At 39.1% G+C, this 16,266-nt stretch overlaps 5 protein-coding genes across 5 annotated transcripts; 3 read left to right on the top strand and 2 right to left on the bottom strand.

Annotated features, from left to right (window-relative positions):
• Positions 1–167: 167 nt before the first annotated feature.
• GCK72_010724 (uncharacterized protein) lies at positions 168–6,976 on the top strand (the record flags this gene model as incomplete). Its single annotated transcript, XM_003111758.2, has 8 exons — positions 168–287; positions 339–1,490; positions 2,689–3,658; positions 3,705–3,808; positions 3,859–5,498; positions 5,549–6,148; positions 6,196–6,524; positions 6,630–6,976. The coding sequence occupies 8 exons, from the start codon at positions 168–170 to the stop codon at positions 6,974–6,976; spliced, it is 5,262 nt and encodes a 1,753-aa protein (XP_003111806.2).
• Positions 6,977–7,263: 287 nt separating this feature from the next.
• Positions 7,264–8,190, top strand: GCK72_010723 (uncharacterized protein; the record flags this gene model as incomplete). The annotated part of the gene is made up of 4 exons (XM_003111731.2): positions 7,264–7,491; positions 7,538–7,700; positions 7,853–8,031; positions 8,080–8,190. The coding sequence occupies 4 exons, from the start codon at positions 7,264–7,266 to the stop codon at positions 8,188–8,190; spliced, it is 681 nt and encodes a 226-aa protein (XP_003111779.2).
• Positions 8,191–8,470: 280 nt separating this feature from the next.
• GCK72_010722 (uncharacterized protein) lies at positions 8,471–10,949 on the top strand (the record flags this gene model as incomplete). Its single annotated transcript, XM_003111472.2, has 8 exons — positions 8,471–8,560; positions 8,696–8,773; positions 8,819–8,965; positions 9,020–9,399; positions 9,452–9,677; positions 9,727–10,149; positions 10,199–10,699; positions 10,755–10,949. The coding sequence occupies 8 exons, from the start codon at positions 8,471–8,473 to the stop codon at positions 10,947–10,949; spliced, it is 2,040 nt and encodes a 679-aa protein (XP_003111520.2).
• Positions 10,950–11,131: 182 nt separating this feature from the next.
• GCK72_010721 (uncharacterized protein) lies at positions 11,132–12,993 on the bottom strand (the record flags this gene model as incomplete). The annotated part of the gene is made up of 6 exons (XM_003111750.2): positions 11,132–11,614; positions 11,660–12,011; positions 12,062–12,261; positions 12,311–12,481; positions 12,531–12,878; positions 12,946–12,993. The coding sequence occupies 6 exons, from the start codon at positions 12,991–12,993 to the stop codon at positions 11,132–11,134; spliced, it is 1,602 nt and encodes a 533-aa protein (XP_003111798.2).
• A 1,062-nt stretch (positions 12,994–14,055) lies between these two features.
• Positions 14,056–15,526, bottom strand: GCK72_010720 (uncharacterized protein; the record flags this gene model as incomplete). Its single annotated transcript, XM_003111787.2, has 5 exons — positions 14,056–14,228; positions 14,283–14,421; positions 14,469–14,661; positions 14,715–15,238; positions 15,287–15,526. The coding sequence occupies 5 exons, from the start codon at positions 15,524–15,526 to the stop codon at positions 14,056–14,058; spliced, it is 1,269 nt and encodes a 422-aa protein (XP_003111835.2).
• Positions 15,527–16,266: the final 740 nt, after the last annotated feature.

The raw sequence follows: 16,266 nt of genomic DNA, 5'->3' as shown, positions 1-16,266 counted from the left end.
TATTCGCTTAAAACTAAAATGTTAAAGTGCTACAACTAGCAATTTCTCTTTAAAAATTCTAAAAAAATATTTCGGTTAAATAGAAAACCTTTTTTCATTGTTTCCTTTGGTTTTCACTTCGGGGCCCGTCGTTTACTGCGACTGTGTTCATATTATTTGATTTTCAGATGGTTAAACTTGATGAGGTAACAAATGAGAAGTATTTTCCGCGTGGTGGAGGTTCTGACAAACCAAAGCCATCAAAGAACTCAACTTCAGACTTCCATTCAGCTAAGCAAGGACTAAAAGTGAGTGAACAAGGAATTAGCTATTTATATTCCTAATTATACATCTTTAAGAGAAAATCAGCTGCGCCAGAACAAAATGAAGCCAAAAAAGTGAAGGAAGACTCTTCATGGTTCCCAAAAGTTGAAGAGAACTGCTTTATCGATGGACTCACCGGTCTCGGTGTCGTCGCAGAGGTTTTCGAGGATGGAGTTGTATTGCATACAGCAGGAACACATACTGTCAAAATCCATGCTTCTGAAGTATCAAAGAAGTTTACTGAACTTTTCAACGCAGAGAAAATTGAAATGAAAGACGCATTCCAAGTGGGACAAATGATTCCATTTCGAGTAATCACTAAGAAAACAATTGGAGACAAAGGAAAAGCAAAAGCAAGTTGCAATCCATCAAAACTCAACAAACATCTCTCCCCAAACATGTTGGTCGCTGGTCTTGTAATCAACACTTCAGTTATCAGTATTGAAGAGAAAGGAGCTATTTTGGATGTTGGACTGGATCAAATGACTGGATTCATCGAGAAGTCGCAATTTCCAGCTTCCGGATTAAAAGAAGGATTACCGCTTGTTGTAAGAATTCTTTCTACAACCTCTCGTGTTATCAAAGTGACCTCGTTCGTTGAACAAGACAATCTTAATATGGCAACTTGTGAGAAACTTCAACTCAATCACCTAATGCCAGGAACAATTCTTGAATGCGAACCAACTGGAGATGCTGTGACAGCTGGAGTCATCGTTCATATTGGAAATGGATTGAAAGGAATCTTGCCACGTCGTAATCTTCCACCACGTCTCCGTGAGAATCCAGAGAAACTCGGAAAAGCCATCCGAGCAGTTGTGATGTTCTGTCAACAGAATTCTAAGATTCTTGTTCTCAACGCGCATCCAGATATTGTCGCAGTTAGCCGTATCGAGAAGCGTACGTCTTTCGAAGGAATCTCAATTGGAGACAAAGTAAAATGCACTGTTATTGATGCTATTCCAACAAAAAGCATTGTTTATTTCACTCTTCCACCAACTGATGGAAAGAAATCGCTTGTAACTGCAGTATCATCACGTGGCCTTCTAGAGAAGCCTGACGCAGTTGCTTCCGAATATGAAGTTGGAACAGAGAAACTTTGCCGAGTCATTGGTTTCCGTTATGCTGACCGAACAATTACTGTCTCTACAAGAAAGGACATTCTCAATCAGAAAATCACTACTTATCAGGTAACGAATTCCTTCAAGCTCAGGCAACTCGATATTAATCTAATGAGCTACGGCGTCAGTTAGATTAGCTGCAATGTTGGCATAATAAGATTAGCGCCGCAGCTAATTATATTAGCGTACAGTCTAGTTAGATTGGCGCGCGGTCTCATTAGATTGACGTGGAATCTTGTGTAATTAGTTGTAGCATTTGAAAATTCTTGAAGTAAAATAAGAAATAGTAAATTTATTCGAATAAAATAAGAGTTCTAACAAAAAAATCAAAATGTACAAAAAATATAACAGAAAAAATTTTAGAAATTAGTCGCATATCCATTGCAAGCAGGGTTGGGAAAATCCGGGCTGGCCCGGCCCGGCCCGTCAGCCCGGCCCCCCAAATTCTCGTACACTTCAGTTTTTTATCGATATTCCAAAACATAGTCGAAAATTCGACTTTTTGCAAAAAAAAAACTCAAAAAAAATTCAAATTTCTACAGAAGCCGGGCCGAGGAAAATTTCTCAGTCGGCCCGGCCCGGCCCGGCCCGGAATTTCCCAACCCTGATTGCAAGTGGAAAAAATCCAAGTTGTCCTCTGTCCGGTTGCTTCCCGTTGTCGTCCACTCAGCGAATTTTACTGTAAAATGAACGAAATTAATACCAAAAATCTGTTTGATGTCTGAACTCACAAAAGAATCTTCTTTCGAAGCTTTGTAGAGAGCGCTGATGTTGAAGAAGTACACGATTATACCTGAACAATGAACTATTATTCACGGTTAATTGTAAGAGAAACAATTTGCTTACCTAAGAATTTATTCATGATTTCATCGCAATGTTGCCTTTTCTTCCAAACCGGATGGAAGTTGTGGAAGAGTGAAGACTGCAGTTGAAGACTTGAAGAGCCATAGAAACCGAAAAATACAATTTTTAATAATGGAAAATCGTGAAAAAGTCGATAAAACCGTAAACGAAATTAGTTCGCAACGATTTCAGACTTTCGAGACATAAATAGAGAATTAAAACTAAGAAAAAAAACATTAAAACAAAAATTGAAAGAAATTTTGCGCGTTTTGTACTGACTTATTCTTGGATCCATGGCGCGAACGAAGTTTGCGCAAGCAAAATCCGCTAATCTAATGAGATTGCGATTAGATTAGTGTGGCGTCTCATTAGATTAATATTGAGTTGCCTGAGAGTCTTGAAATCCTTATTTTCTACATTTCAGGATGCAAAATGCGGAGATATTCTCGATGGTAGAGTTCACCATGTGACAAAAAGTGGTGTCTACTTTATGGTGTGTAACTTCGTGAAAGCGTTCGCCCCGTTGAGTTTGCTCTCGGATAAACCACTCACTGTCCCAAAAATCAAAAGTATGTTCAAAGTGGGAACGGAAATGAAATGTCGTGTTTGGCAAATTTGTGAGCAACGGAAGAATCTGATTGTCACTTGTCGCGAACAAATTCTTGCTCTGAAAGGAACATCTGCGAACACCGTAGAGGAATTAGAAATCGGAAACACACTTCCCTGTGTCGTCAGAAAAGTCTTTGATTCTGGAGTGATTCTTCTCGCTACGTTCAATAATATTTCGGGAGTTCTCCGAAAAGAGTCTGCGATTCACTTGCCGGCAACACCGAAAGTGAATGATTTCGTTATCGTTAATGTGGAAAAAATCGAAGAGAACAATCGAGTCATTTTTGTTCTTCGTGATGCTAACATGAATGCAGCATTGGCATCTGGACAGAACTCTGAGAAAAAATTGGTCCAAAAAGCGAAACCAGCAGATGCAGGAGTTGGAGTCGGAAAGGTGTACAAGGGATCACTATCAGCAAAGAAGGGAGAGAAAGCAAACGTCACTTTTATGGGAGACGGCAATAAGGAGGTCTATGCTTCTGTCGATGATCATCTTCTCTCCGATCTTCTCGAGGCTCCAGTTGGACTCACAAAACGATTGCTTATGGAGAACAAGGAAGAGATTAGTAGAATCATTCCAATGGGAAAAATGGCTGCAATCAATAGAGCATGTGTGAAAAGATCTGTGACTCGTTTTGCGAAAGGAATGAAATTGCCAAAGAAGTTCGAAGATTTGAAAGAAGAGCAAGTGGTATTAGGAGTCGTTGGACAGATCATCACAAACATCGGAGTGTTTGTTGAACTTGTTGGTGGAAGTGGACTTGTTGGAAAAGTTTTTGAGAGAAGTGAGTAACCCGAAAGATTGTTTCAAGGTTAAGGTTTTTATTTCAGAAACTGCCAAGAGCACATGTGAACTTCTCGAAGTCGGTCAAGTCATCATCGGAAAAATTGAGAACATTGATTCTACGAAAAAGAGTTTCTGGATTGATCCATGTGTAAGTTTGAAAAAGAGTCAAGAATTAAATTTAAATGATCCCAATTGCAGACCGATATGGAAAATGGAGAACGAATGCTTAAACAGTACGCACTTCCTCTTTTGGAATCAATTGTTGAAGAAGTGAAGTGGCTTGCCGAGCACTCAAATTATCCATCACCGGGTTCAAAAGTCGATGCTAAGATCACAAAAGAACTTGATGACTTAACACTTGCTGAGTTCGAGCATAACGGAAAGAAGATTTCTGCAGTTGTCCCAAAGAAGGCTGGAGAAAAAGAAGTGGCTGAGAAAACTCCTAAGAAAAAGAAGAAGTCTGCGAAATCATTCATTGTAGTTGACATCAATCATTCGAGAAATGAAGTCATTCTTGCTGCTGCTACAACTTCCGAGGAAGCTCGAATTGTTGCAATTCGTCGTGATTATCTTTGTGCAATCTCTTCTGATGGTCTTATCTATCTACCAACTAGACTTCATCCAAATCATCTTCCAATATCTGATCCGAAAGTTAAAGTTCATATGATTGTTGATCTGAGCAACAAGAAATCAATTGGTGATGGTGTCTTTATTGCAACCGGAGGTGGTGGTGATGTTGATGATGTCGCAAGAACTACACTCATCAAGAAAGAATTTATTGGAAACCCGAAAAAAGAGAAGAAGACTGAAGACGGTTCTGAGGAAGGAAAAGTCAGGAGCATCAAAAACTTCGGTGTCTATGAAGGAACCGTCATCGGACATGCGAAACTTGAAGAAAATCGCAAGAGAAACTCATTGTTCGTAGATATTCGCCTTCCTGGCGACAATGTTGGACGTCTCCATGTTTCGGAGTTCCCACCAAATCTTCTGAATTCGGAAAATCCACTCGAAGAGTTCCTAACTCGCAACGTGAACAAGAAAGTCATCGTTCGTATTATTGGTTTCATCAAAAGTGCCAAAGGACCGAAAATCGCGGAACTTACCATGATTCCATCGAAAATTCAAGCCGGAAAAGTTCGTGCTGCTACTCTCTCCTATAAATCCAACTACTCGGTCGGTGACATGATCAAATGCTTCGGAACAGCGACATTAACCGAAAAACAACAGCTGAAAGTAGAAGTGAATCCAGTTTGGATCGGGTCAATCTCTCGTGAAAATGTCTCGGAGGATCTGAAAATTACTGCTGCTGATGGTGGAATTGTTGACTTTTCACTCAAAAAAGGAGAAATGCGCCAAGCAAAAGTTATCGCTGTTGACAGGAAAAGCATGTCAATGACTTTAACACTAGATACCTCTGAAGTTGAATCGGAATTCAAAATTGGTTCAACTGTCACTGGACGTGTCTTCTTTGTTAGCAAAACATACATTCGTCTGAAGCTCTCTACTGGACAACAAGCTGTTTTGACACCAACTGCAATTACAGATAAATATGAAAGTGTTGAAGAAGTTGTTGAGAAACAAATGGCAGTTGGACAATTGGTCGATGTCGTTTGTGCTAAGATTCAAGACAAACCAAAGCGTCATTATGTGGTTCTCAAAAGCCGTTACAACTCAAAAACTACAAATGAGAAGAGAAAATTGATCCTCGACAATAAGTTGATCAAAGAAGGGTCTCAGTTTGATGGAATTGTGGAGAACGCTTCAAAGGGATCACTTTTCATCGAAATAGGTCCAGGAATTTCTGGAAGAATTCCGGTTAATGAGGAGAATCAGGATGTGTAAGTTTATTATGTCTTTCATAGCAATAAACATATCAATTATATTTCAGCTTGGAAATCGGCACCAGCAGTGTGGTTCGTGTAACTGTCGCTAAAGTCCACAAAAATGAGATTATCTTGAAACTCGACGATACTCTCATCAGAAAATGGACTACTAAGCCAGAAAGAAAAAGAACTTCTTCGAAAAGTGATGGTGTTCCATCGAAGGTTGCTCTGCTCGAAGAGGAGAAGACATCTGAAACTTTGGAAGCTGAAGATCCAGGATTTGATTGGTCGAACAAGGGATTCAGAAATGAAGATCTGGCGGCTGTTGGAAAATTGACAAGCAGTAATGAAAAGGAAGAGGAAGAAGATGTTGAAGATGAAGAGGAAGATGTCAGTGATGAGGAAGAAGAAGAAGGTGCTTCTGATGAAGAAGAAGTTGACGATGAGGAGGAAGAGGTGAATGATGAAGAAGACGAGGAATCTGATGATGACGAGGAGAAGGTTGATTTGATTGAAAAGTCTGAAGAAGAACATTCCCGCCTTGTTCGCAGTGATCCAAATTCTGCAATCAACTGGATCGAGTATATGAGTCTATTTGTCGAGAAATCTGACTTGACAGCTGCAAGGAAGACTGCGGAAGAAGCTCTTGAAGCCATTAATCCAACGTATTTACAGTGTTCAACTCTTCAAATCCTAATATAATACTTTTCAGTGAATCCGAAGAACTTCTGAAAATGTGGACTGCATTCCTGAACATGGAAGTCGCATATGGAGACTCTACAACCGTTGAGAAAGTGTTCCAGCGTGCCTGCAAAAACGCCAACGCGTATACAATCCACAAAACTCTTGCCAAAATTCATCAAAAGTTCGAAAAGAATGCGGAAGCTACTCAAATTTTGGAGCAGATGGTCAAGAAGTTCCGTGCTAACAAATTGGAAGTTTGGACTCTGCTCGCCGAGCACTTGATGACTCAAAAGGACCAGAAAGCGGCGAGAGATCTTCTCCCGAGGGCATTGAAAAGTGCTCCAAACGCACAACAGCGTGAGTGACTACTACCATTTCCGGTGTTATTCTCACAACTTTTTTGTTAGAGAAGAAGCAACAGTTTTTTTTTTCAGTTTTCCTCTATTTATCCTATTCTTTTAGATATCCAACTCATTTCCAAATTCGCTCAACTGGAATTCAAATTCGGTGATGCTGAACGTGGAAGAACTCTTCTCGAAGGACTTGTCACTGCTCACCCCAAAAAGACTGATCTTTGGCTCGTTTATGCTGATGCTGCACTCAAACATCTTGGCATTGAGCACGCTCGTAAAATTCTCGAGAGAGCCTGTAATCTCGAGATGTCTGTTCATAAAATGAGACCATTGTACAAGAAATGGTTGGAGATGGAAAGCAAGCATGGAGATGCTGCAGCTGTCCAGTTGGTTAAATCAAAAGCTGAAAAGTTTTTGCAAGCTGTTGCTGACAATGTGTTGGAAGAGGACAATTAAATATGCTCCTCATTTTGGTCATTTCTTCTAAGCCTTTGTTATTTTTCTTTATTTTTCCCCCACTTGTTTTGTTGTTTTCTGTTAGTTTTTATTCCAATTGTTCCCATTGTTATTTTCTTGTTATCCGCCCATTCTGTTTTTAATGGTTATTGATTCTAATTTTTCAATAGATACTTTTCAAGAATAAAAATATAAAGTCACCACAGCGAATTTCCTATTAAAAGCTGTTCGTTCAGATTGTACTTACAAAACCAAGAAATCAGAAGCAAAAACACGTGTTCCTTTAGATGACTTCGGAAGAGGTTCTTTCTTCCGAAGAGCCTCCATCCAACGGATTCAGAAGCTGTTATGACAAACTTCGGAAAACCGTCGGAAACATTCCGATGGATTCATCAAAATCCGAAAAAATCCAAAATTTATCAAGTGGAAAGATCTCAGAAATATTACCGAATCTCTACTTGTCAGGTCGTACTGTATCACAGAATTGTGATTTATTAAAAGAGAAAAGCATTAAAGTAACGAGATTGATTCCATTACACGTGTAATATCCCTCTGTTTCAGACAGTAATCAATGTTTCCGATCGAGAAGTGATGAATTATGAAGAGAATCATCCATTCGTAAAGAACTACCGATTTTATTCAATGTCTGATACAGCGAACTCAAGTTTCGATGGAATCGTCGAGGAGGCTGTTCGATTGATTCACGAAACAAGAGTGCGTGGAGGTAAGAAAAAAAATTTGAAAAATCAGTTTTTGTAATGTCAATATTACTCATACCACTCGGTCATTGTCTCTACTTTTTTTTACTCGAAGTGGCATTGCTAACTCGATTCCTCTTTATTTTTTCGCTTCTATTCAAATCTTTCTTTCTTGCAGAAGCCGTTCTCGTTCACTGCTTCCTCGGTGTCTCCAGAAGTGCCACTCTCGTCGCGTTCTATCTCATATCTGCTTATGGAATCAATTGGAGAGACGCTGTCGATTACATACGTCATAGGCGGTTCTCCGCGAATCCAAATTTTGGATTTTTGCATCAACTAAAGTTGTATTTCAATACGGTAAGACTTTCTGAATTAATGATCTGTTACTGATTATTTTATGTCCAGAAATCTAAAGAATTCCGATTGGAATTGACTAGCCAGCAATGTCTAAAAATGCGAGAATCCGATCGTGACGTCATCAAAAAGTATCTTCCTTTTGCAGTGATTGAGCTTTAAAACTTCTTTCCTTCCTCTCTTCTGTCCTCTTTAATCTGGTGCTTTCTTCTGCGTCTTCTTGCTTCTTTCTCACCTGATACTCATATATTCTATGTACAATTACTGCCATGTTTTAATGTATTTATTGCCCAGCATAAATGATTCATTTTATAAATATTTAGACAGATCTCTTCTACGAGTGATTTTCTATTCAATTCGAGTTGTGTGTTCTTGTGTTACTTATGATTTGCGGTGCTTGTGATTAGTTTTTTCTACTTTTTAGTTTCCCTTTCCAGAAATAATGGCTCTCACTGAAGAACAAAAGCGAATGATCGCTGTGAAACGAGAAGAAGCGATAAGGAGAGCGGCGGCGATAAAAGAAAAAGAAATGGTACGGTTTGGAAATGTCATAATGTCTCATTTATTCGATCAAGTTGCCTGTTTTCTTCTTGAATAGAGATTTTCTTGTTATGATTTGCGACATCTTTCATCTTCGGCAAACAAGACTTGAACATCCTAATTTCAGCTCACCGCCACCACATCATCTGTCCCTTTTCCTCCACCCGCCAGACCAGTATTCCAATCTCCTCCTCAACATCGTCCGGTAATCTGATTCGGAATTCTTCATGAAAAACAAATCTGTATTCAGCCAATGAAATCGACAGCGAATACAAGTATAAAGCAGACAACAATGAACAATTTCATAAATATGGTCCAGAAACCGACGACAATAACTTCAAGTATAAAACCAACAATTGGAGTGAAATTGAAATTAGATGTGGAAGATAGAATTAGGGTTTGTTTGGAAAATTATTTATTCTTCTAGCAATTGTTTTCATAAATCTTCTAGATCGAGTTCTACCCTTTCCACTCATCAATCGTTGATCTAATAAAACAAGTATCGAGTCGAAACTACGATTCTGCTAAGAGAACGTGGACTATATCAATCAATGATCATAGCAATATCTGTAATCTTCTGAAAAATGCTCAGACAGTGAAAGTTGAACTCGAACAAATTCCACAGAATATTCTCGGAATGTTGAATTTCAAACCGAAACCAACACCGAGTGACTTGACTCAAATCATGGATCCAACACTCATTGAGAAGCTGTTTCCATATCAGAAAGAAGGAGTTTTATTCGCATTGGAGAGAAATGGAAGACTACTTTTAGCCGATGAAATGGGATTAGGAAAATCAGTTCAAGCACTCACAATTGCTAGATACTACAAGTAAAATAGATATTTTATTTAAGAAATTCCCACATTGTTTAAATGTTTTTAGAGCCGATTGGCCACTACTCATCGTGTGTCCTGCCTCCGTAAAAGGTGCCTGGAAGAAGCAAATCAACACGTTCTTCCCAATAATACACCGGATTTTTATAGTCGACAAAAGTTCTGATCCTCTTCCTGACGTTCGGACTTCCAATACGGTGGCGATTATGAGTTATGAGCAAATGGTTCTGAAGCATGACGTACTTAAAAGAGAAAAGTATAGCACTATCATTTTCGTATGTTTCCGAATTCTGATTCCTCTGTCATAGTGTATATTATTTACAGGATGAATCGCACATGTTGAAAGACGGAAAAGCACGTAGAACTAAAGTGGCAACGGAACTCTCCAAGATTGCAATTCATGTCATTCTCCTCTCTGGAACTCCAGCTCTATCTCGCCCCGCTGAACTATTCACTCAAATCAGAATGGTAGATCATAAACTATTCACTAATTTCCATGAATTCGCTGTTCGGTATTGTGATGGAAAACAAGGAAGATTCTGTTTCGAAGCGAAAGGATGTACGAATAGTGAAGAGTTGGCAGCAATTATGTTCAAAAGGTTAATGATTCGACGATTGAAAGCTGATGTGTTGAAAGATCTTCCCGAGAAACGGAGAGAAGTTGTTTACGTTTCGGGTCCGACGATTGATGCGAGAATGGACGATTTACAAAAGGCGCGCGCTGATTATGAGAAAGTGAATTCAATGGTAAGCTGCGATCTCGGTAGAATCAACCAACTGAACTATTATTTTTCAGGAACGAAAACACGAATCCCTACTCGAATTCTACAGTCTTACTGGAATTGTGAAAGCAGCAGCAGTCTGTGAACATATTCTCGAAAACTATTTCTATCCAGATGCACCTCCTCGAAAAGTACTCATCTTTGCTCATCATCAAATCGTATTAGATACAATTCAAGTGGAAGTGAATAAAAGAAAACTCGGTTCAATTCGAATCGATGGAAAGACTCCATCTCATCAGAGAACTGCACTTTGTGATTCATTCCAAAATGATGATTCTATTCGTGTCGCAGTTCTTTCGATCACTGCAGCTGGTGTTGGTATCACTTTGACAGCTGCATCAGTCGTCGTTTTTGCCGAAATTCATTTCAATCCAGGATATCTTGTGCAAGCAGAAGATCGTGCTCATCGTGTCGGACAGAAAGATAGCGTCTTCGTACAGTATCTAATTGCGAAGAAAACAGCAGATGATGTCATGTGGAATATGGTTCAACAGAAGTTAGACGTTTTAGGACAGGTCACTTCCTTTTACATTAATTGCTGGCCTTATTATTCTAATTTTCTAATTTCAGGTCAGTCTATCAAGTGATACATTCCGAACAGCCGACAAAATGCATCTTCGATTCAATGATGCTGCACAACCAAGTATCAATGAATATTTCCAAAAAACACCTGAAAAGGGGTCATGGGAAGATCCAGTGGAAGAAGATGATGATGATCCGGAAGTGATTTGTGATTCCCCTGCACCTAAACGAAGCAAAAACTAAATATGTTTCTTGTTCCCTCTGTGGATATAATTTTTTTGATTATAATGCTCACATGTTTACTTTTATTACGGATTCTCTATTCGATGCTCAATATGAACAAAAACTATTTCATAAATTTATCCATATCCTAAAATAAACATAAATAGTTTCCTCGTCTTCTTTTCCTTCTCATCCATACCATTCTACATCTTCTTTTTCTGAGCAGCTGCAACGGAGAGAACCGCCGGTGGACGAGCATTCGCACCATTGTTTCTCTTCGAGCTCTCCTTCACAGAAGATTCAGGTCTCTCCTTCTTGTTACTTCCTTTCTCTTTTTTACGATGTTGAGTTATTGTCTTTGATTTCTTATTCTTTTTCGGAGTGTCACTATTATTGTTGTTATTTCTATTAGTCCTCTGCTCCGCATCTTTCGTTTCTTTTGGTTTCGCATGTGTCTCACGATCAGTATTACGACGCTTTGATTCCCTTGGATCCTTCGATTCTTTCGATTTGTCCAGCTTCTTTTCCTTCTTCGATTTCGATCTCGCGTCCTTTTTCTTATCATCATTCTTCTCACCATCCTTCTTTCTTCTTTCAGATTCTCTCTTTTTCTCTTCACCATCGTTATCCTTTTTCCTGTCTTCCTCTGTGTCACCAATATGGTCATCTTTCATCGTTGCAACTATCTGAAATCACAATTTTAGTAAGAATGGTCACATTGAGAAACGAACATCTGCTCCAACAGAACCCCATGGCAACTTGATGAGTGGCTTGACAATATGTTGTTCTCCTCCCGGAACATCTTTGGCATTCGGACGGAATGATTCTTCAAACATAGTCAATGTCGCCTTCTCATCCATTGGTTTCTCAATGACACGTGGCTTCTTCAAGTACTTCTTTTTGATTGGATCCATCTCTTCCTTCTTTTTTCTCAACTCATCATAATCCATTGGATCCGTATGTTTTGCCTTGATATCAACCATCATTTTGGCCAAATGTTCGTAAATGAACCAATAATTTGGGCGATCGGCATAATCGAGAGACTTCAGATGTTCATGAATCGGAATAAGTGATCGAGTTAATCTGTAACTATATTGTTTGCATGGCGCGCCCAAGGCGCACCAGAAACTAACGGTTTACTGGCAATAGCTGCATCGAATTTCTCCTGTTTCAACACTTCAATTCTATCCGGATTCACAACATCAGCCCACGGCAAGTCAACTCTCAACTCGACAATCATATACAGCCAAGCGAAAAGATCATCGACGCGTCCTTGTTCTTTACGAAGATGCATACGTGGAGAACAGTAACGATACGTTCCACGGAAACGACACTGAAAATAAGTGAGTTGGGGATACTGTAGATTAGATGAATGATCGAACTGAATCTCTCGGACGACGGATACCAAATCCATTCTCGATCTGCTCTAGAAACATTCCGTATTGTCTTCCCATTCCGAAATCAATCAGATAAATGATTGGTGACTCTTCATTGTAATCCAAAGTGACATTACATGGTTTCAAGTCTCGATGGATATAACATTTCTCGTGGAGCTGCAAGTTTCAACTGCAATTTCACACCTTGTTTCGTCACGGTACTCACCGCTTTCACAGCTAACAAACTACGAATCGCAAGACGTAGAATCGTGGAATCCGTGAATTTTCCATTAAGACAGTTATAAACTTTCTGCAAATCCATTCCACACAAAGTCATTACAAGGAATCGATAATCGGGTTCATTTCCAGTGTCAAGATATTGAATTGCACATTTGACACCGTTCAAAGCACGCATCACTTCCACTTCAATCTTCAACACTGAATCTTTTCCTTCTCCTGCTTTCTCTAATTTCATCGCTGCGTCTGATCCATCGGAAGTGTTGATGACGTGGAGAACCTTTCCGAATGCTCCAGAACCGAGAACTTTGATCGGATGCCATTTGTTTCTGACCGCCTAAAAATTTCAGATTTTCCGGATCTCTGTCTGAGTTTTCAGTCGTCTCCTTCCTCCAAAAACTCACAACATTCATATCAATCTTGAGACTTGGTAGCTTCTCTTCACTTCCCATTATTACCGATGAACACTTTTTTTGTATATCCGCCAAATGTCCACAGGGAATGGGTTCGTTTTAGAACTGATTCTGATATCGAACACACTGCATTTTATCATTGTTTTTAATCTTGCCACGTTTCGACACGTGGCACCAATTGTGCAGTGCGTGGCGAGGGTTACGGTACTCTTTTCGTTATTAGTCTTTATTGAACCAGGAGATGGATTACAAAATATAGTAAACATTTATAAAACAATTAAAAAATATTCTAATCGTAAAACTCTTCTCACAAGTTTCAGGGCGATTAGAGTTTCCGGTGAGACACGTAAAATGTAAGCTCGGTTATAAAAAACGATTATTAATTATTATAATTAGGTAATTATCAATGTTTCATCAGATTGATGGGCACGATTTCTCGGCATATAGAGCAAATATGACACATGGCGCAGATCCTGGATCCGAAACGACGTCGGCTTGGGAGGGATTTAGAAGAAATAATTAGAGAATATAAATAAGAAAAGGTATTAATAAAATAAGAGACGAGGTAGAATAGAAGAGAACATCTTCTCAGAAGTGAGAAGATTTCTGAGAATTTTCGTTTCAATTCGCTCTTTTAAACAGAGTTTTCGGATGGTGGAGGCAGGTACCGAGTTCCGTTATCTATTAGAGATTATTGAGATTTGAGATGGATTAGAGAAAATGAGAAATTAAAAAAACGAAGAAGATATGAAGACCAGTTCTGATGTTCCAAATGTTCTATATCGGTCATTGATAAGAATATCTTTCTTTTTTTTCTTTTTCTCCGAATGGAACTTCATCTGCAAAATTGTGATTTTCTGACCTTCCAACTTTACTTACTAGTTGTTTCAACGACATCGACAACATCGAAGATCAACTCGATTTCTTCAAGTTTCAATATCACATTTTATATTTTATTGAAAGTTTGCGATACGCAAAAAGAGAAAATTGTCATCGAATGCTATAAATGTACCAGCATCTGGATCGTGAGAACAATATGAGATGTAGAATACAATAGAAGATACTTTTAGAAAGAAAAACAAGAAGTTTGATTATACAATTTTAATGTTGCTTGGCAAACTCGGTGATTGTGTTGATGATGATATCAGCGGCTTGCTCGACTTGTTCCTTATTAATGCACAATGGAGGAGCGAATCGAATAATATCTCCATGAGTGTTCTTGGCAAGAAGTCCGTTCTCTTTCAGTTTAAGGCACACCTTCCATGCATCATATTCTGTAAAAAATCATTCGGTGTTTTATTTATCAAAGTTTATTTTCAAATACTTACTGCTGTTGATGACGATAGCACAGAAAAGTCCTTTTCCTCTTACGAGAGAAACGACATCCTTTGGAAGTGTCTTCAGTTTGTTCATCAAGAGTTCTCCCATTTTAGCGGAGTTTTCAACGAGCTTTTCATCTTGAAGGATCTGCAAATATTTTATGAATGAATTGCACTTTTTGTTGAGTTTCTAACCTCAAGAGCAGCAATGGCTACTTTGCAAGCCAATGGATTTCCCCCGTAAGTTGAACCGTGTTCTCCTGGTTTGATGTTCATCATCACGTTGTCATCGCAGAGAACGGCGGAAACTGGATAGAACCCTCCTGACAATGCCTTTCCGAGAACAACCATATCTGGTCGAACGTTGTCGTGGTAATGAGCAAGAAGCCTTAAAAATAATATAGTTCGATTAACTAGTATTTTAGCTAGGAATCCTCTTACTTTCCAGTTCTTCCGAGACCAGTTTGAACTTCGTCAGTAATAAAAAGTACATTGTGCTTCTTGCAAATGTCTGACACTCCCTTCAAGTATCCAGCATCTGGAAGAACGACTCCGGCTTCTCCTTGAATTGGCTCAACCATGAAAGCAGCGACATTCTTGTCAGAAACTGCTTCCTCGACAGCCTTCAAGTTATTGTATGGAACGGTTTTGAATCCTGGGACGAATGGACCGAATCGAGAATAGGAATCTGGATCAGTAGATGCAGAAATAGCAGCAATCGACCGTCCCCAGAAGTTGTTTTCAGCGAAGACAACGACAGCCTCGTTCTCTTTGACTCCTTTTACATCATATGCCCACCGTCTGGCCAGTTTTACAGCTGACTCGCAAGCCTCGACTCCGGTGTTCATTGGAAGAACTTTGTCATATTTGAAGAGTTTTGTGATATACTCCTCATATTCTCCGAGTACATTATTATAGAATGCCCGGGAAGTGAGAGTCAGTGTGGAAGCTTGTTCTTGAACAACCTAAAATAAATATTATTTTGTTTATTTATGTTCCATATTAGTAAAAACCTTTAGAAGTTTAGGATGACAATGACCCTGATTGACAGCAGAATAGGCGGCCAAAAAGTCGAAATATTTCTTGCCTTCAACATCCCATACAAAGCAACCTTCTCCTTTCGAAAGTGCAACTGGCAGTGGTTTGTAGTTGTGGCATCCGAATTTCTTCTCACGATCGAAAATTTGTTGAGATGTTAGTGATCGAGAGCCACGTGGCAGAGTTGGAACGATACGACGGAGTGAAGACAACATTCTGCAAATATAAGAGATTAGACTGATTAGGTGAAAGGGTATAGGTTGATAAGGAAGGGGATAAAGAGAGAATGATCAAATGGAATCAAAAAATGAGAATGTGGTGGGAGAGAAGACCAAGAGATGGGAGGAGGCGGGGACAGATTTATAGGTTTTCGAGTTAAAACATCTAGAGAAAATGACGTATGTTGGCCGTTGAAATGTAAAAATAGGATCCGTTGTCAAATGTTTGAAACTGAGTGGTCCTGATTTAAATCAAACTTGACGGGATTTCACTACAGTTTTTTTTAGAATTATTGCGATTTTCAAGACAACTAAATATCTAGCTTTCAACAGTACAGAAAAATAAGGTGACAGGGAGGCTGAATATGTCGGCATGCCTTATTTGAGCGAAACCAGCGTTTGATCAGATAAACGAAGATAGGTTTGACATCATATCGCCGACTTTTAAAATATATTTTAAAAGTCGGCGATCAATCATCGCCCGTAAATTTTGTATCGCCCGTAAATTTTGTTTGAGCATATAATTTCGCTCTCCACGAGGAACGGCCTTTAAAGATGATGCGGTAAAACGGATCTTTCACAGAAAAGAAATGATGAAAAACAATCCAAGAATGACAAAAAGAATGGGATAAACTCTGAGTTGAATGCTTTATTTCGGCTTACAACGATTAGTCTGCCAAACACTTTTTCGATGAAAGCTGTTTGTTTGCAGCTCGTCTCACAAATTGACCAACTAC

The sequence above is a fragment of the Caenorhabditis remanei genome, chromosome III, assembly GCF_010183535.1.
Source record: "Caenorhabditis remanei strain PX506 chromosome III, whole genome shotgun sequence".
NCBI classification, from domain to species: Eukaryota; Metazoa; Nematoda; class Chromadorea; order Rhabditida; family Rhabditidae; genus Caenorhabditis; species Caenorhabditis remanei.
Note: the sequence above shows the minus strand (reverse complement) of the source record. Positions and strands in the feature narration are given on the sequence as shown.